A 22178-nucleotide genomic window follows, 5' to 3' on the forward strand; every position below is an offset into this window, starting at 1 on the left:
AGAGAACATACGAGACATGGGAGTGGACTGGAAGAAAACATAACAGGATGTGTAATAATGCATGAATTATTAACACTATCACTAATATATAGGACAATATTATAATAATATATACATTTATTTTCTGTCTCACTTGTCTGTGTGTACAGCACTGAAAACAACAAGCTCACAACTATTAAAAATAAGAGATACAAACAAAATAACAAAATAAATCAAGGTAACATTAAAATCTTCATGTTCCTGCAAATCAGGTGGTAAGTTAGCCTGCAAATTACAATATATCCTAAAAAGTTCTTCCAAAAATAAAAATGGTCAAAGACTATAGCTCTGGTCAAAAGTTCACTGTTCTGTTTTGGAAGAGTACCTACTTGCGTAGGTAACAGCAGGTGTGGGCAACTATGGCAACTTATGACCTGTGGACTTCAACTTTCAGAAGTCCACAAGTCATAAAGTTGCCGTAATTGTCCACATTGTGTAACATAGACTATTCTGGAATCACAATGCATGTTAGGCCTCTTCAGCCCTCTAGATTCAAAGGAAAACAAGTGCCTCAGAGAATATAAAATTGCATCTGTCTGCAACTCTATAATACAACTGTCTCTTTGTCCATGATCGTATAACTCTCATACGATTCAAAAATATACATATATACTTGTTGTAAGCAGCTTTTTTGTCTTGAATTTCTTCTCGCTCCTAACTCAGATTTGATGGGTGTGTCTTTTCCATATCTTTCTGATACTGAACTTCAAATTGCTGAGTTGCCGCCAGCTAACCCAAAAGCCAAAACTGAATATAAACAACCCCAATACATATTCTAAAATCGTTCTTTTATTTTTAATTATAGTAACTGGATTGAGATAAAAATTCTCAGATCTCTTTTCTGTATGATCTTCTATTATTTTTTCTTTAAAAAAATATGTTGGAAGTCTGTTATGAAATATGAATGGATATTTGGGCATAACATCTTTCTGTTTCTTCTCAAGGGAAAGCCCATTAAAAGCCCATTAGTTGTTAATTGGTTTTCTGTGTTTTACTGGTAACTGAAGAAACCACTGTGCACTGCTAAACTGAGAACAGTGTTATTATAGCTGGGCACTCTGCCTGAGTTCCTACTAAATTTACTCTTTGGCCTCTTGGATAACAGGACTGTTTTTTATTACCAACTATAGTTCTTTTGTCGGTTTGTTGCTTTTTCTACAGGTCAGACATAAAGAGAAAAATTAAGGTTACTTGACACAGATGCATGTGTATTTATAGTATGTATAGTACAAATGGATTTCCATATTATTTCTAACAAGCAAAAGAAAAGCTTGTGTCATTTTTGTATTCACTGTATCACAATATAGCAAATTAGGTCTTGTTATACCAAGTATTATTTCTGATTATTGATTCCCTAAAACAAGTCGGGATAGAGAAGCTGCCCCACCTGTCCTGAATTTGCTTTATAAAAGTATAAATTATCACCAAAAACTAAATAGTTATTATTTGACACGTGTTCTACTTCATGGTATACATAAGCCTATGCATATTTTTGTTTATAATTTTATACACATAAGCAGTTTCATCTGTTCTAGATATGTTACATATAATCTATTCCAGCTGTTCTAGATCTATTACATATAATCTACTGGATTTGGTTCATAATACACAAAGACACATCGGATTCAGGTTTTTTCCTCATACTCAAAATTACCACAAGATCCTCACGAGGACTGCTTTATTACTGCAAAGAGTATAGCAGGTGACTTTCATGGAAAGAGGAATAACCTGTTACCAAGGCCACAATCAGATAAATGTGGCTTAAATCCATATAAAGAAAATTTGTGAAAGCATCTGAGAAACCTACCTAATTCTCAAGAAAATAAAAGTAGGAGGAAGGAAGAATGTTCAGACTCGCAAGATTCTGTTAATATAGTCTTTTTAATGAAAGTAATTGTATGCCTATGTAGTATCTGTTTCTTGATATGGTTGTTGTGGTCTGTCAGTAGCCTATGGAGCTGGCAATGAGTCGGACAGCAATGAGGCTGAGGTGAGGCCAGGGCCATTGGGAAGTGAGGTGCAGACTCCAGAGCCTCCAGAGACTGATAGTAGTGAAGCAGAGGAACAGGAGGAGCCTGTTCCTAATGCACGCATGAGAAGAGCTGCCAGAAGGCAAGAGAAGCTCAAGCAAAGAGAACAACCCAGGAGTAGGGCCAAGAGATGATTGACCCCCCCCCCATAAGGCTTAAAACAGACAAGCATCGGTGTTTCACCTTTGCCAGAAAACAACGTTGTAGCTTCGTCCTCTGCTTCATGTACGTCTTTGTTTTTGTGGCTTCTGGACGTTTGCCAGGAAGGGCCTTTGGCAGTTTGCCTAATTGGACTAAGGTTTGTGAGATAACTGAGAAATTTGTGTTGGGAGGCATTTGTTTTACTTTGAGTTGAACGACGCTGGGAATGAAGTAATTCCCAGCTGTTTGAATAAAGTTTGTTTTTCCACGGACTAAGTTTATTACTACCTACTTGGGCCTGGGTCACAACAATGGTCTACCTTGAGAGGATAACAGTTAGTATGGTCTGAAACCTTCATTGATACTAAAATCTTTAGTGAGTCAGAAATAAAGACAAAATATATGATGCTATGTCATAAACATAACTGCTAATTACAAAATATAGTCCCCAAAAGAAAGGTCTTTGACTTTTCACATTGGAAGTAGACATTTCTTGCTTTGAAAGTGAGTAAGAGAATCAAAGACATTGGCTCCGAGCAAGAGGTTCCAGAAAGCTCATTTTAATGAAAAAGCCCTGCAGACTCCAAAGGAAGGCCATTATCCTGCTCTGGATTTGGGAATCCTCTTGCTACCTCCATCTGCATCTCCATCAAGAGGCCCCTTTGCAAGGCCAAGAAAACAAAACAACCAAGACCAGAGAAGGCTTTGGGTGGTTGCATCCAGGGTCTTCTCTTTTCCATTTGCCTGCATCCCACTTCATCACTTCTACCACTTGCAACTTCACTCTATCATTAGCAGCCCTAGTTGTGATGATACAGTTGGAATTGCAACTAGTCCAGAATGCATGAGCCTGAGTAGTTATGAGCACATTTTGGTAATCTTGCATTATATCACTAACCCACAAGCTGTAATGGCTCCCAACTGGGTTCTTGGTACATTTAAAGTGCCAATTTGAATATGGTGGTCACATCCAAAGCCCTTTGTGGCATAGGCTGATTTATTTATTTGCTGGATCGCCTCTACTGAACTACTTCTGCCCTACTCACTGATAGATTAGGCACATTCTGGGAGCCATTTATTAAAATAATGCCATCTTGCAGAACTCACATGTTTTATCTGTAGTGTCAGCTGCCCCTCAAAAAACATCTAGTTGTTCTCTTAATCAAAGTTCCAGGAGTTCAGGTGAATCCATTTAATGTGTTGTGTTTTTCCTGTTTGTTCTATCTGAGTTATTTGAATATAGATCTGCAATCCAGCAGCAGCTTCCTAACTAGGCAAAACCTTCTACTTCATTGTATTTTAAATAAATAAATAAATAAATAAATTTTACATTTACTCTATATGTGTATCTCCAATGGGAACAATATTTTTGTTCATTGTAGATCTGATGGCTTCAGATTAGCACCTCTGAAATGCTGTTCAATTTCACAGTTTAATATAACTGATAGAGCAGAATTAGTATCCAACTGCATTAATACAGCTTTGCAATTTGCTTCTAGGTGTGAATATTACTAGTATCATTTTGTAATTTATACTATATATTTCCAGGTTCACTATCCCTGCTTCACTTTCATTATCAGATTCTTCATGTATGGCATACATTGCCACATTCTTTTCAAGTGGCTTGGTTGTTTATTTTTTAGCAAATTATTTTTTCTTGAGCAAAAGCTCTCTGACTAGGTTTTTGAAAGTTTTATCTTTTAAAGCTGCAATGAATGACTGGCCTCAGAGTTGGGTGGCAATGGAGATTTTGCAGTATCTTTTTCCTGGCCTGGGGTGGGAATGGAGATTTTGCAGTATCCTTTCCCTGCCATGCTCACCAAGCCACTCCCACCAAGTCACACCAACGTCCAAGCCACACCCACAGAACCGGTAGTGAAAAATTGGAATTCCACCACTGGTGTGAACGTCTGCCATAACAACAGAACAGTTAATTTTCCTTTCTGTATTTTATTGCAGGCTAATTCATACTTGTTTTCACTCCTGATTGCAACTCTATAGTATTTCTAGAGCAGTTTCCATGGATATTCAAATTTTAGTGTGAAATGTTAAATCTGTTAACGTTTAACATTAACTGTTAGGAGTCTGTTTTGAATACTATATTTCAGATGTGCATGGCTTGTTTTATATTTTAATGTATCATTTAGTACTTCACCAAATTAGCAAATTTGAATATTTCTCAGTTTGGCTCAATAGATTCTCCTTCTTTTTGCTTCTGCTTATGAAATATAAACAATATTTTGCAATTGGCAGATATAAATTTTTAAGTGCCGTTAAAGATTTTTAGGTATGATATTCAGTATGCTGATATTTTCTTTTTATTTAAACATTTTATTAGATTATAAGATAAAATACAGAATACAAAAGTAAATAGGAAGACATGAGGGTGGGGAGGGAGGGAAAGAAAGGTGAAGAGGGACTGGGGAAAAGAAAAGAAGAAACGTTGACTTCCAACTCCCTCTCTTGCAGTAAAATAAAGCATTAACATCAAACCACTACTTTTTGTTTTTCCATAATAATATAAACTACCCATTTCTATAAAAACATTTCAATTTAATTTCTCAGTGTGCTATTATTATTTGTTGCAAACAGTCAACCAGATATTTAGACTGGATTTAGTATTTTATCCATTTATCTAGTTCTTCCCAGTTGTTGTTGTTGTTAGCAATAATAGTAATTAAATTTTGCTTTATTCTTTTGGGGCTTCAACTATCTACAAACAGATAATAATGATGATAAAATTTCTTAAACAATTATATCTTAAGTAGACAAACTGAACTTTTCTTAAAGCAGCCTTTCTCAATATGATATTTTTCAGACAAGTTTTACCCCACCTTCCATCATCAAAATAAATAGTGATTATGTTGGGCATGGATGAATTGGAGGTGTAAGTCAGTACATTTGAAGGATACTAGAGCACTAAGTACTAGGTTAGGGTACACTGTGTTACACTAAATTTTATAGCAGATGTCCAAGTTGACTAGTCATAAGTATAACCAGTCATAAGTTCAAAAAGTATTACTGGAAAAGAGATGTCATTTTGGGTTTCCTATACAGACACATTTCTGAATAATTATGGTGATTAGAACCATGCATGTCATTTTAGGTGAATACAAAATGTATTTTACATTTTGAAAATGCTTTCTAAATATAGTAAGCAACTTGCTACATGGGAAAGGACCGTTCATGACTTTTTTCTTTTTAGTTTCTTTTAAATGGCAAACCATTTAAATTTTTTTAACATGCTCACTGAAAAGATATAACTCTTCAGATTTTTGGCTTGAACTATTTCGGTTTGTACTGGTGGTTTTCATCCATTTTGCTCACTTAAGGAATACAGTTCCCAATATTAGTCCCTCGAGTCAGCTGCATTACCTTTCCCCAGTCCATATCTATATTTCTACAGATTTCTAGGGCATGTTCTTAATGAGTAGATTTAAATACGTTAAGTTACTTCTAGCAATATATTAATTTCTCTTGCAAAAATATTGCTTTGTGTTCTACAATTGATCAAATCAGCCACTAGATAATTGTCATAGAAGTTGCTATCCTACTTGCTGATTGGAAAGTTATGATAAAAGCTTTAGCTTTGTAACTTGAGGCTCAAAGTTGAGAAAACTGATTGTTACATAACATTTTAGCCATTGTGCTTTTGGCTATAACTATTATCTATATTCATATGGACATTTATCCTTTTATTGCTTTTCATTTATTTGCTTATACATGTTTGGTTTTTCTTGCACGTTAGAGGAGTTTGACAACATGAGTATATAACACTTAAATAATTGTGGCAAATATCAGAATAGCTAATGGTGGACCTGCTTAGATAGGAATTGGGGTTGATAATAATAACAATAATGACGATAATACATTATGACATCCTAGGTTCTTGGGAAGGGCTTGATGTGGATGAATCTAAAGAACTGAGGGGAGAGTTGAATATCTGGTAGTGGCAGGTGAAAAGCAAGTAGGAAGAGAGGATAAAAAGACAACAACTACAGAACACAAGGCAAACAAATCAAAGCCAAGTAGACATAGCAAGTACGAAACATATAAAGATAGAAAAGAAAGAGATAAATAAAGTTCACAAGAAGGCAGGGAGGAAAGGTGTGCCACAAGGTTCCATCTTAGCCCCAGTGCTCTTCAATATCTTCATAAACAACTTTGATGAGGAATAGAAGAGGAACTTATCAAATTTGCAGATGATACTAATCTGACAGGAATAGCGAACACCCTAGACCAGGGATGTCAAACTTGTGTCGTCACGGAGTCATCACACGACATATCTCAACTTCCCCCCCTTTCATTAAACTGGGCATGAGCGTGGCCAGCGCATGATTCATCCAGCCCACGGGCCATGAGTTTGACACCCCACCCCTGCCCTAGACGATAAACTCAAGATCCCAGATGGATCTTGACAGAGTTGAACACTGGGCCCTATTTAACAAAATAAAATTCAATATAGAGAAAAGTAAAGTCTTACACTTAGGCAATAAAAACCAAAAGTACGCATATAAATTGGCTTAATATCAGTAACTGTGAGAAGGATCTTGGAGTCTTAGTGGACAACCAATTGAATATGAGGTAATAGTGTGCGGAGGCAGCCAAAAAAACCAATGCAATCCTAATTTGCATTAACTTAGGGATTCACTCAAGATACATGAGGTACTAATACCACTCTATAAAGACTTAGTAAGACCACATCTAGAATCCTGCATCCAGTTTTGGTCGCCAAACTATACAAAAATGTTGAGATGTCTAGAAAGAGTGCAGAGAAAAGCAACAACGATGATTAGGGACTGGAGACTAAAACATATGAAGAACGGTTACATGAACTGGGCATGGCTAGTCTAGTGAAGACAAGGACCAGGGAAGTCATGACAGCAGTGATCCAATATTTGAAAGGCTCTCACAGAGAGATGAGGGTCAATCTATTTTTCAAAGCACCTAAAGGTCAGACAAAAAATAATGGAAAGTGATCAAGGAGAGATTCAACCTAGAAATAAGGACAAATTTCTGACATTGAGAACAATCAACCAATGGAGCAGCTTGCCTTCGGAAGTTGTGGGTGCTTCATGACTGGAAGCTTTCAAAAAGACTGGACAGAAATGGTGTATGGTCTGCTGCTTGGGGGCGGGGTTGATCTAGATGACCAGAAGGTCCATTCAAATTCTGTTATTCTGTTTAACTTGCAGCTGAGATTCCTCATTATTGTGAATATTATAATAATAACATCAGCTACAATGACACTGGCATTGACAAAATCACCCTCAGTCAATTGCAAAAGGCAGATTTTCTTCCAACAGTTTACATTCTTTAACAATACCTTTAATACCATCAAGCAATAGCATCTGTCTATGCAAAGTCCTGGAAAGGACTTGATAGGTGGATAACAGTGCCCAATTCAGTCTAAAGATCTGGCCTGACTGTGCAGCTGCAATAATATAGTAATTGCAATCCCCCTTATGAAGAAGATATATGGTCATCAGCAGGGAAGCTTAATTTAAGGACTTTTTTTTTCTTGGTTAAGGCTACTGGATTTTTCAGTTACATTCTAATTTTTTTTTTTTTTTTTGTAAATCTCAGTGTTCGGTGTTTATTTATTTATAAGATTTGTATCATTATCTTAAACAACTTTGGGTGGCTCACAATAGCAGTAAAACCAATCACTTAAAGCATAGAACAGTAAAATGGTCAAACAAAAAAAACCTGGCACCTTAATCATACCGTCAGGATGTCCTGCAGCAAGCTCTAATTACCATTGTTGAGGACCATTTACCATCATATTTCTCAGCAACATTTACATAGGAAAACGTTTAATACCTGCTTCTGATTCTCCATCTGGATATAAATTAAATTAGAATAGGACCATTATCTATTCTCAAATAATGGACCAAGTCTCCTGTCTCAAAACAAGAATTGTTGGTTCATAGAAATCTAATAGTAGCAAAATTGTTAGTGGTTAACATGAATATTGATAGAATATGAAGTTCTACCTAACAAAGGAAATTATTGTAGAATAAAAGGATTAATCCTCTTTATTTAGATGGATATGATGGAGAAACAAATAAGACCAACTCACACGGTAGTTGATAGATTAGAAGGTCCGTCTGCAGGTTTGTGACTAATTAACCATACATTCAGGCTGGCAATGCTAAATATCTTTCATGTTTATTAGTTGTGGGAGTAGAATGTTTCATTTAAATTGCAATAAACTTAATGTACTGAAAACATATAAAAGCTAATCAGAACCCAATTTGCTCTGTATTTTCATAACCATTAATGCCCCACAAATGAGAGTTTTCTGTTTAATGAGATATATACTATGCAAATAGCTGTATATTGATAAATTTCTTTTTACTGTTTGTGTTCATTGAATATATTAAATATTTTAAAAACTAAAATATATAAAAGTACTTTTCTGTGCCATTGTAGAAAGTGATTTTACTGTTTTACTAAACTTTGTTCTCAGCATGAAAATGTCAGTCAAGAAATTTACCAATATAAGCTAAAAGAAATCCATGTTGCCCATTTTTGGAACTATATATTCTCAAAATACCAGTTTAATTTCCTTAAAGAAAAATATTCCAAAAGTATTCCAGTGTTCAAAAATGATTTGCCATATGATACAGAGGACCTATGTTTGAAAAAACATAAAATCTATAAGTAGAATTTAATAGAAATTCTATTTAATATAATAGAATTTGGTAGAATTAATTTTGTGACATCCTATATCACATGACATATCACAACTCCCCCCCCTTTGCTAAACCAGTAGTGGGTGTGGCCAGCACATGACACATCTGGCCCATGGACCATGAGTTTGACACACCTGTCCTAGTTTAATTATCATAAAAGTATCATATATTATCTAAGAGGGAGGTAAGATAAGCAGGAATCTTGATACTTATGCCATGCCTATCGGTTAAGTATTGAAAAGATTCTTTTTTATTCAGACAGGAACTTGTTCCTGTTATGAAGCAGCATGGCTTTGAGGTTCCTGGATGAAATGTCTATGAATAGACGCCATTCACTTGGGTTACCGGTATTAGTATAGCCTCGAATAGACTGGCCACATTGTTGCAGAAGCACAGCCCATCTTGCCGATTGAAGAAGTTGGAAAAAAGTTGGTGACATGTTCTCTGAGCTGTGAATTGCACACTTTCATGCAACAATTTCTACTCCTTGAGCCTAGATGTCAGAAGCTCAGCATAGGACTTGATAAGACCAGATTCTCTGATCAGATTGTTGAGGTCTTTCTGGTTGGGGAAGTATGGCTTTCTCTCCTCAGCCACATGTGTGAAATTGTAATCTGTATCTGCAATATCTTCCTCACTGTTTGGATTGCTTCTCCCTCTTGAAGATAGCTGATCCCTCTCAGAAGGGTGAGAGTAGGGAGCTCAGAGAAGTTTGTATTGGGGCAATGGATGAAGGAATGTCTGGATAAAAGATAGGAGGTGTGCTCTTGCCATTTTGTTGTTGGAAATGTCTACCGTTGCTTAGTGGTCAGTTAATTCCCACCACATTCTTGAGATAGCAAACTTCATGACACTTTTCTCCCCTGTACCAGCCTATAAATACAGCAGAATTATATAAATTTTTCAAAAAAATTGATATTTCACACATTACCTTATTTTGTGCAAGATATTACCATAGGGCATAAAATATATATTGTAGAACACTAAAAATAGTGAAAATTTTCTTAATTGTAACTCTTTTAAACTGTAATAAATCACTGAAATTCCAACTAGCAAGCAGCAATTTTTCACTTTACCTTCAAGTTTTGTTGCAGTGTTTGCATGTGAAATGAGGTGCTCAGGGGTTGTCTTGATTCCTGACAGGGATGCTGAATTATGCTTTGTAGGGCTCACTCATCTTAACCTATGCTTTCACGGAGTATTTTTTCACTCTTGTCTTGATAAATTGTCCACACATGTAGCAAAATGCATCTGCTGGCTGCAAACAATCTCTTGATGCAATCTAAATCAAATTCTCTTACTCAGCAATTAGACAAACTAAAATGTTGGTTTAAGGCACTTGTACTTTTATACTTTTATAGATACTCCTGGATGATCCCAGAAAGCGTTAGAAAGTTCTAAAAGATTTTAGAAAATTCTGGCCAATTCTAGAAACTTCAGGACAGTTCTCACAGTTCTGGAATATTCTGGAAGTTACTCAGCATTGAATGTGAATCAAGACTGTTCTCAGAAATAGATAAATTTCAAAATATCATTGTAGTGACCATAGAAGCGCAATTTTTGTGGAACAATAGCTACTTTCTATTTAATTTAGGTATAAAGTATCAGAAAAACACACTTTTGTACCCAGGAACAAAACTAAACTGACATTTATTACATGGTATTATATATAGTAGGTGGTTCAAACATAGGCCATTGCTTCACTTGAACTTCAACTGAATTTCTGCTGCTTTGGCTATTAATTTTTTTTAATCTTTCTCCATTTCAGTCAACATATGAACACATGGTGGGAATAAGAGCACTGACGTTCTCATCAATCAGGAGAAATAATTGTATAAGTATTAGCTCAATTGTAAAGCTTTCTCAAGTTCCTTTCAATGCACAGAATAGTTTCTTTGATCCAGCATGGCAAAATTTGTACAATTCATGTTTATGAAACAAAAGCTTCTCTGTTTTGTATCTGTGTTATGGATGTACATAATGTGTTATGTATTTCTCTTGAAGAGCAGGCAACAATATTTCATTTTTATTGTGGGCCAGTGTGCTCAGAGAAAAAAAACCCCGATAATAAAAATCATCATCATCATCATCATCATCATCATCATCATCATCATCATCATCATCATCATCATATTTTAATTTATAGACCGCCCTTCTCCCGAAGGACTCAGGGCGGTGAACAGCCAGTTAAAATACAGGAAAACAAACAATATTAAAAACAACCCTTAAAAAACTCATTCAATTGGCCAAGACTAAAACACAATTACCCCCTATAAATTATTAAACATTTAAAACCCCAATTAGTCAGATTAAAATTTTTAAAAGATCAAGCCAGTCCAGCGAGGCGGAACAAATAGGTTTTAAGTTCGCGGCGAAAGGTCCTAAGGTCAGATAATTGTCGAAGTCCAGGGGGAAGCTCGTTCCACAGGGTAGGAGCCCCCACAGAGAAGGCCCTCCCTCTGGGGGCCGCCAGTCAACATTGTTTGGCTGACGGCACCCTAAGGAGTCCCTCTCTGTGAGAACGCACTGGTCGCTGGGAGATTGAAGCCGGCAGAAGACGGTCCCGTAAATATCCCGGTCCTAAGCCATGGAGTGCTTTAAAGGTCGTCACCAAAACCTTGAAGCGCACCCAGAAGACCACAGGTACCCAGTGCAGTCTGCGCAGGGTAGGTGTTACATGGGAGCTACGTACTGCTCCCTCAATAACCCGCGCAGCCGCATTCTGGACTAACTGGAGTCATATCTTTTCAAGATTAAGAAACTATTTTTGTTGGAAATGTCTGATTTTCAGTAGATTACCTGATTTAAGATCCAACATTTGTCATAGAATCAAATCCTAACATTGGACTATCATAACTGTTTGGAATGAAAATAATAAAAAGTCACCCTAAAAGATATTGTGAGTACTTTGTTTTACTGATTTAAAAAAATAACATTCAATAGCAGTACTTTCAATAAATAACCAGTTCTTAAATAAATTATGTACAATAATAAGAAATATCAATATTCCAAATTGAGACATTACTTTAAAAAAGGAAAGCATTAAAAAACAAACAAACAAACCCAGGAACTTGAATTAAGATTCAAATTCACAACATATTACAAAATCAATGATTGCAGAGACACATGGTTTTTAGATTAATGATGGTATTTATATAGGCAATTTGGGATGCGTTGGGTGACTGAAGCTTGTGAGGGACTTTGTTTTGCAGAAAGCAGAACATTTTGCCATTGAAATTGTTTTAAAAAACAAAACTAAAAAACTGCTTTGGTATGAGATTTCAGTGGAATAGAAAATGGATTACAGTATTTGCTTATTTTACAATATGTTTACTTATATACTTGTTAAAAACAACTTCTGTAACTTGGGATTTAAATAATACATAAGTGTTATCTTTGTTTTTCTTGTTATTCCACTTTAGAAGTATGTAATGCATTTTGTTAAAATATTGTAAAAGGCCATTTTTCTATGTTATCAGGGCACACTGGAATCTGTATTTGTGTAAATGAAAAGTGTAAGACAGCAGGATATATAAATTAAATATATTGATTGGGCATTTATGTGTGCAATATGCTTAATATTTTCAATAATACAATTTTGCTGTACATGTAAAATATGAAATAAAGCTAAAAACCCCCCCCCCACTTTTAGATGGAAGCTTAGGCAGACAATTTTTGATCACATCCCACCCACCCACTCTCATCTTTTTATAAAGGTAGTGGGAGGAATGTACTGATTTTTTAAAAGAAGGACAATAGTTAATGTAAGGGCATGTGCATTATCTCAGCTCAAGATATCTAGTGCATTTTAAAATGCACTTATGTTCTTTATTTTCAACTAACATCACAAACTTCTTTATGTTGCTTTATGGTTGTAATTCAATAATATGAATCATATTATTTCTCCCAATCCCTTGAGTAGTATAAGCATTCCGAATACAATGCTACAAGCAGATTATACTTTAAGCAAGTGGGTATTTACTGAGCAATAAATCTTTTAGAAAAAGTGATTCCTTGAAGAGCAGTATGTAAATTTAAGATTAATTATGATTGTATAGTCTTAGCTAATCAAGATACATTATACTGAAGTAAATCACAACTTCAAACATTGTCTGTTATTCAGTACAAATTCAACTCCAGAAATAATATCCCATGCGTACGTTCCCATCAACTAAGCTCTTGGCTCATAAGATACCGTAGCTGATTAATTATACATTCAGGGAACTGTCTGTGATAACCTCTTCAGCATGTTCATACTCTAGAGTTTTTGAGATTATATCTTCCTGAATTTCCAGCCACCATGACCAGGAATTTTATGAGCAGTTATTCATTGTTCCTGGTGATCAAATACCTTTAATAAACATCTGCATTTTGTTTTGACTTGCCTACTTGTTCATCATGATTAAGATAGTCAATATTTGATAACTTTACAAAAGCCAAGCCCATCATTTCTAATGATAGTTGTTTTAAGATGAACTATTTTTATAGACAAATCACTGGTTCTAAAGATGGTAATATTAATCAATGACATTGACCATATATGTTATAAACATCACTTAAAGGGATGTCAAATTTTTAAATGTTTATGTACCAATATTTTTATAATTCGTACAAAATCCTATAAAAATTAGCAATTATTCTATTTAGTAGAATTAAATTCTTTGAATTTTGTTGAGAATCTTTTCATTTGCTCGTTGACTTCATCCCAATGAATATTATTTTATAAGACATTTAAGTATTATTCATCAACATGCACTTCAGTTCTGTAGACATGTTGAGTATTACTCTTAGAACCTATGTTACATTATTTCAATGATCTTATTTTACTATATTCTGGATTAGTTTGATTTATTTTAAAATGCAAATTTGTTTGACATATCTTATTTCCTTCATGTATTACATTTGGCATCACAAGAGGATGAACCTCATATAAGGAATAACCTTACAAAGATTGTACAATGATTTTAAATATTGCTCTACAGGAAAAATATTTAAATTTTCACTGTCTATCTTGATTATCCAATCTTAATTAGTTTGTCGGATAGCCTGTTCTATAATCTTTCTGTACTGTTTAAACTTATCTGGTCACAGATATTCAGCAAGCGATAATAATTAAGGGAGAGACCCCTTTGTAATAATTTGCATGAAATCAACTTAATCCTGACAAGTTTGAGTGACTGTGGGTTTAAGGGTCCCATATTTAGTTATTAAAGACCCCAAGTGTGCTTTGAGCAAGATGGCTATTTCCTTATCTGTCAGAGCTTTAATTACTGGAGACAACTCCTTGTGAGGAGTAACTGTCTGGAGCACTTGTGGGCAACTTCAAGTCCTTGCCTTGTTCACAAAGGAATTACAAAGAGCCAATTTACTTGCAGTTCTTCATTCCATCATGGCTATGAGCTCTGCTTTTAATGGAGCTGTCTTCAGTTCATAATTTCTTCACTAGAAATCACTAGGTGTCCAGGACAATTTAAAATGCTGGTTTTTTAAAATAATCTTTTTAAGATTCCTACTGAGTTTAGTCTAATGGTTTAGGCACTGTAAATATAAAGTCTTCTTAAAAACAACCTTATGGTGCCATCAGGGCACATCCATTAATTTTTAATACATTGCAAATGGCATGCTATTGTCTACTATAAGAACATTTTTTTTCCAATTGAATGAAATGTTGGAAAAATATGAAAGGGAAATCTGTCATCTGGATATCACTTTAAAAACTGAATACAATGGATAAAATTGGTCGTCAACAAAGAAGACAAAGTGCAATGTATGCAATGTATCCTTATGGAAGATACAATTGGACATGAAATGTTCCTGACTTCTCATTTGACCTGAACTCTTTTTTTCTGGTCAGGTAGCCAAAAGAATATATGCAATCCACTCTTTGCTTCCCCAGAGCACACATAGACACAAACAGTGCTGCAACATGAGGGCAAAGCAGAAAACGTAGCAAAAACAGATTCAGAATGTTTCTTCATTTTCTTCAGAAAATATTGGTGGCTTATGGCCACTGATGGATAATGATTGAATGATTGAAAACCATTCCACAAGCCATGCAGTTTTCCAATTTTTGGTGGAGAGGGGATCTGGTTTCACACAAGCTTAATATTTCAGGTAACCTAGGCACACCACCTATCTAGGCTTAAAGGAAATACCAGAAATAAAGGGGGAAAAAACCTTTAGATTGTTTTGAGGCAAAAGAATGTTGTCATGTATTAAGTATATTCTTCTCTCCTCAGGTTGTTTTGAATGCTGTATCAAGTGCTTGGGGGGCATTCCCTATGCCTCTCTGATTGCCACCATCTTGCTGTATGCTGGGGTTGCTCTCTTTTGTGGGTGTGGACATGAAGCACTCTCAGGAACAGTGAACATTCTGCAAACCTATTTTGAGATGGCAAGAGCTGCTGGAGACACTCTTGATGTTTTCACAATGTAAGTCTCTGCCTAATCTTTTATTACATTGTTTAAATACTGCTGTAAGAATTAATGTAATGACTAGATTCTCCTCTTCCAGAATATCAGTTGAGAAAGCAAGCTAATTATAATATCTTACATTCTGTCAAATAGAAGGAGGATCAAACACTTCTCTTTATATAATTGTTTCTTTTAATGGCTTTACAGTCTGAAAAACAGATACAGTATACACTAGGATTGGCAGTGGTTTAAGTTTAAAGGCAAAATGCACTTGTGAAAGGATACTGACAATAAATGTATTTACCACTCTCCCTATTTAAAGTGTGATGTGGGGTCAAACCATCAGAATAATGATAACCTTGATTGACCTTCATCTTTCCCAAAGGCTATAAGTACCATGAATTACATAATATTCTCTTTCTTGCATACCCATGTATGTACTCCTATATAAAACAATTCTTTGTCAGTGGTCAAATGTATACATACACTGTATTCATCATCAATCTTCATTGACCAGTCTCAGGCACACTTCATTCTTAACAGTAGAAGAATGATAACTTATTTGTTGCTTGCCAACTTAATAAAATGATTGTTGGACCTTTTCCAATTGCTGCCATTTTCCACTGCTCTTTGGAGCATGAAACACCTTCTACAATTGCTTAAAGAATCTGTTTAATCACATCATGACTAGTACAATAGGTTACATGAGCAATGTATAAATAACTCAATTATCAATGATTATATTATATTATAACATTATATTCATCATTAAAATATAAAAGACCATCATTCACTCTTTCTCATTTCTTCTATTGCTTTTCCTAGGAAAGATTTAAGCTTTAATACAACCAGTGAGAGGAGATATAAATTGAAACTGATTTGTGCAACAGTGGTTGGCACAATGGAATATTTGTACACTATGAAATTCATTTTACAAAGTTGATGCAAAATAAAATGGCTAAAAAGGACAAAAAGCACTTTTCTTGTCCAAAACTCCATTTAAAGGTCCTAAATATTTTGCATAGTGTTGTATTATATATCATTGTCAGTGAGCGAGAATTAGGATTAATTAATCAGGACTAATTTACAAAAAATGCCCATAACTGTTTTCCCTCTGATCCCTCTGATGATATGTGATCTGACTTGTTGCCTTTTTGTTTTCTGTCTTTCCAGATATCAAACATTATTTAATAATTTGTAATAATTTTGCAAAAACTATGCTGCAGATTAAAATTGCTTGAATCACTTTCATTGGTAAATCATAAATAATTAATCAAATCCTCTGGCAGAATTTTTTAGCTGATAGAGCTTTATAAACTAAAGAATTCATATTGTAGAAGACTAGGAAGAAAAACTACTGGTTTCAGGCTCAATGCTAAAGCACGTGAAATACATTCAATATTGTAGTTATGGCAAATTCATAAGTTAGCAGCAAATATGTACAACAAAGGCAGGGCATACTTGTGGTGCTGCTTTTCTCTTCTTGTTCCTTCTTACTAACCCATAGGCAGAGATAGAAGTTTTGGCAATTCTCCTTACCATGCTCTTTATAAGTTGATTCATCTAATAAGTATAAGCTGCTGTTTCATTCAAGGCATCTGAAATCCTCACGACCCTGTTGTAGACCACATGTTAATTAGTTCTATGGAACTGTACTACTTGATTCAAAATAAAGAGATGAATATAAATTCATTTGAACTATTCTGTAAGATCCTGTGGTCACATGACTGCAAGTTGTGAAGTTTTTTGCCTGTTCACACTTATAACCACAACGTTCCTTTCATGGCCATGGTGATTTGCTTAATGAGTATTGCAAAAAATGTTGCAAAACTGAATCCAGTCATGTGGGTTTCTCAACTTATCACTGTAACAACTTATGCCTGGAAATTCAGTCCAATTGTAGTCATACGTTAATAACTACCTGTATGACTTGTATGTTTGTGTGGATGGATGGATGGATGGATAGGTAGGTTTGGGTTTAGTTTAGTTTAGTTTAGTTTAGTTTAGTTTAGTTTAGTTTAGTTTAATTTCAGTCTATAACTGCAGGGGAATAGACACAGGGCAATGTTTGTATAATTATAGACTCTGGTATTATGTTCCTTTCCTTCCTTAATCAGCAATGTGCATTACTTCAGATCCTTCAACCAGGGATTCTTTCTGCCAAGGGCACACTTAGAGGTCTTCTCTATGCCAGGACAGTTAAGGTGTCCAAAGGCAACTGGAACAGCTCAAATCAGCCATTAACCATGGCACCTCTTGAGTGACTAAGAACCAATCACTCAATCTGTTACAAGATAAAATTAGAGGAAGCAATGCTATGAATGCAAACTGATGCTGTTGGAGGAACAGAAAGATAAAAATCTAAATAAGAAAAATAGTATCATCATCCAACTTGATGCCACCATTGGACACTGAAAAATTACAATTGGCAAGGGAAGTATTATTCCTCACTACCCATATGCATAGCATGAATATTAATATTTTAAAAATACAAATGAAAATAGGTTAACTGCATCTTCAGTGAAATATACTGCTTAGCTGTCAGACTGATGCCTCCATTGTTCTAATGCTGGTTACCTCTTTCTTATACTTCACAAAGTAGGAAGCTGTAGTCAATCATGTTCTTATTACATATTAACAGTTAGTAATCAGCAGTTACCTAGTTAGTGTATGCATATGTGGTTCTTTCTCATATAAGGCATCTGCTTCTTTGTTTAGTGTATGGTACATTGTCACCCACCATAAGGCAGCTTTTATAGGAAATTATCTAATTTCATGCTGTCTGGTTCATTATTTTTCTATCCCTATGATTTAAAAGCAAAACAAAATCCTAACTCTAAGCTTATAAAATATTAATAACATCAGGATCCCTCAGCCTTTAATCCTCCTTTAGAGCATAATCAAGCCAAATGGCTCAGTGCTGATGTTGGGAAAACACACTGTTTCTTTGAATGAATAATCTTGAGAGCTGTGGAAGTGGCAATTTAAAAATAATTAGCCCCACTAAGAAATATATCCTTTTATTCTGAATTGTATTCATTCAGTTGTTTATTCAATAAAAGCAAAATGAAATTATTAAAGATTGTATCCTGTAATGCTCTTTACTTGGAAAGACAAATCTGTTTAAATATAGATACAGGTTGTGGTGGAGAATTGCAAGATAAAACCCTTGAACACATCTTGATTATATACAAGTCTCAAGAGAGACATGAACATAAACAGACAGAGCTTGAAAAATGTTTTCATTATGCTTATCATCCATTAGCATTTCAAGTCATGGATTTCTGAGGTCAATATCTTTGCTTATTTTTCTTTGACACATACTTAAGCAAAACTGAAATATGAGCTCAGGAGTAATAGTAATTGTGTGAATTTGGACTATAAAAAGAGTCCCTGCCTTTTTTAGCATTAATTTTAATAGAACAACTTTTATTTACTTTTACTTTACTTTATTGATTAGCCCTTTGGCCATATCAAAGTGCAGATTTTATTACTAAAATCTGATAAAAATAATTTAAAATGGAATTGGATAAAATACAATTTTATATAAGTAAAGTAAACTTTTATTAAGAGCCAGAAATATGTTCATGATCAGGGTTGACTGTCCCATTAACTAAAACAAGAAACATTCCTCAGGCAGCAGATGCTTTGGAGCTATAGAAAACCTTATTTCAATGTTTCCCTCCCACAAGCAGGGTCCTGGGATAGGACATCGTTATCAACAAAAACTCTGCATCATAATATCACAATGCAAGTTCCGCTCCTTACATTCTTATGTGAGATACCTGAACACAAGTGCAAAAATGACAACTTCATGACACACACAGACATGTGCCACTTTGCCCCACCTATGGGTGCTCAATATTGAAAACTTCTGCAGTACTGAAAATGACAGCTTTGATTTCCAAGATTAAGAAGCTTTTCTGGAGACATCTAGTTAACATGTGGAAAAGGACTGAAGTTAAAATTGGGAAAGCAGATAAGGAATCAAACTGTTATCATTCCAATCGTTAATCCTCCTCTTAAACATGAAAAGATCTGAAAATCCACCACTGAAATTTGGCCATCCCCTTGCCAACACTATGCAGTGTAATTCCTAAAATTCTGATAGTATGCACAAATGCTGCCACATGTAAACCCTGTGTAGTCTAGTCTGACTTTTTTTAAAATCACAATCATTACTAGAAATATGGTAAAAGAACTCACCTTATTTACATCTGCCCTTAGATCAGCTACCTAAATCATCCAAATCTTGTTGTGTATTACTGTTTCTGCAAGGAAAATAGTTAATAGTTAATCAATTAGTTTTGTAATACACAACATAAGGGATGCAGTAAATCATAATATAAGGGGGCTATGAAATAAATAAATTTAAAAAACTTAAAATCTCACTGAAGCTTAGTGTAGGTTTCTGAGTAGGGTCCTATATTGTTCAGGCCTGGTATAATAAATGTAGGATAAATGAGTGAGGTTATGGAAAGAATGAAAATTTCTAATAGAAGTAGGATAGGCAATTTTTGCTGATTTTTCCCAGAATCCCCAATCTTTTCATCAAGATTGCTCAGGAGAGTTATAAATTCATTTGCACCTCTGTAGGTATAGCAAGAGATTTAAAGAGATGAAACTGAAATAACTGTCCTCCCCACTTATTCTGATAATTTTTTTTCATTACTAAAAGCTCTTCTATTCTAAAATCTTGCCTGACCTACTCTGCATTATGACATTGTATATATAAGAGATGATCAGGCTGAGCCTGAGGGAGTGATCAAGCACATCATCAGTCTCAAGTCCCATCGTTCCCACAAGAGATCTAAGTCCAGCCCATCTTGAATTCTGTTGACCCTTATCTACCACCAATTTGTTTTGACCATTAGCAGTTTAGATTCTTGTAGAGAATTTTAGCATGTACTAAACCTGTATGCATTTGAGACACCATGGCTCTGATTTCTTACACTTGATAGTACATGTACTTAGTTCACATAAAATTCAGCTTTCCTCAATCTATTGTCCTCCAGATTGATAAAACTACAATTCCAGACTCTTTATGTGGGCATCATGTTGAAGCAGACTGCAGTAAAACTTACTTTTGGCGAAGAACTGCTAAAGTAATATGAAAAAATGGAAATATATATATATATATATATATATATATATATATATATATATATATATATATATACTTAGGTCTTTGGTTATTCGGGTTTTCTCCCGTAAAATTGGAAGTGTCTTGGCAACCTTCGACAAAGTCTCATTCGTCATCTTCAGGCTTCAGCTTCATGCTTCTGGGAGCAATGAAGCCTGAAGATGATGAATGAGACTTCGTCGAAACATCGCCAAGACACTTCCAATTTTACGCGGGAGAAAACCCAAATAACCAAAGACCTACATACAAACACCCGCGAAAACCTCAGAAAACAAATATATATATATTTATGTATGTATGTATGTGTGTGTGTGTGTGTGTGTGTGTGTGTGTATATATATGTAGGTCTTTGGTTGTTCGGGTTTTCTCCCGTGTAAAATTGGAAGTGTCTTGGCAACCTTTCGACGAAGTCTCATTCGTCATCTTCAGGCTTCAGCTTCGTGCTTCTGGGAGCAAGTTGTGGCTTCAGCTTCGTGCTTCTGGGGGCAAGTTGCTCCCAGAAGCACGAAGCTGAAGCCTGAAGATGACGAATGAGACTTCGTCGAAACATCGCCAAGACACTTCCAATTTTACACGGGAGAAAACCCGAACAACCAAAGACCTACATACAAACACCCGTGAAAACCTCAGAAAACAAATATTGCACCTCTACGGGGAGGAAATCCACCATCTGACCAGGACCTATGAAAAACTAGAAGTCCAAAGAGCTTCCATTTTATGTGACCTCGCAAGAAACAGCTGCGATCACACACTGCTCCCAGAAGCACGAAGCTGAAGCCTGAAGATGACGAATGAGACTTCGTCGAAACGTTGCCAAGACACTTCCAATTTTACACGGGAGAAAACCCGAACAACCAAAGACCTACATATATATACACACACACACACACACACACACACACACACACACACACACACACACACATACATACATAGAGGGGTGGGGGAGAGAATCATTGCCTTGATTGTCCAACTTCTATAGATCTGCCTGATTCTTCCAATAGGTACATTGGGCTTTGCTGACAATAATAATAAATATCCACTGGTATGATTATTTTGAAAGAATGCCCTGTTGTTCTGAATAAACTCGATATTATGTCAGTTGTGTTTTGTTGATATATGTCATTGCTATATGTTTGGTGTTTTATGGACTCAATCCCATTTTTTAGCATAAATGCCTTAATAGTTTTTAGTGATTAGAATATTCCTCATATTATGCTATTCATAAGTGAAAACCTATAAAGGAAGCATTGTTATGATAAAATTGGTATAAACTGGAGAAATGTATTTTTTTTAAAAAATAATTCAAATCGTTTGAATATCATTCAAGCCTCATTAACATTGAATTCTATTAATTGCAGGATTGACATTTTCAAATATGTGATCTACGGAGTAGCAGCTGCCTTCTTTGTTTATGGCATTTTGTTAATGGTGGAAGGATTTTTTACAACTGGTGCCATCAAGGATCTCTATGGAGATTTCAAAATCACCACTTGCGGCAGATGTGTCAGTGCCTGGGTATGTTAGTATGACACTCTTGATTACATAGCTCTCATAATATGCTAACTTCAGCAGGATCGAGGTGCTTTAGTTTAATCCAGACAGAGTTAGACACTGTCTATAGACTCCAAATATCTCTCAGGATGCATGTCTACTAAAATAGACTTATAGTTAAGATTATATGACCATCATTAAATTAAATTAAATTAAATG

At 35.2% G+C, this 22178-nt stretch overlaps 1 protein-coding gene across 5 annotated transcripts in view; it reads left to right on the top strand.

The window, feature by feature from the left end:
* Window positions 1–22178, top strand: part of GPM6A (glycoprotein M6A) — a 223267-nt gene that overhangs the window by 182907 nt on the left and 18182 nt on the right. For all 5 annotated transcript variants that reach the window (XM_058193478.1, XM_058193479.1, XM_058193481.1 and 2 more), the window contains 2 exons: window positions 15148–15340; window positions 21827–21983. In XM_058193478.1, coding sequence (XP_058049461.1) covers window positions 15148–15340; window positions 21827–21983 — 350 coding nt within the window. The remainder of the gene's footprint in view (window positions 1–15147; window positions 15341–21826; window positions 21984–22178) is intronic.

Source organism: Ahaetulla prasina, chromosome 8 (genome assembly GCF_028640845.1).
Source record: "Ahaetulla prasina isolate Xishuangbanna chromosome 8, ASM2864084v1, whole genome shotgun sequence".
Taxonomy (NCBI): domain Eukaryota; kingdom Metazoa; phylum Chordata; class Lepidosauria; order Squamata; family Colubridae; genus Ahaetulla; species Ahaetulla prasina.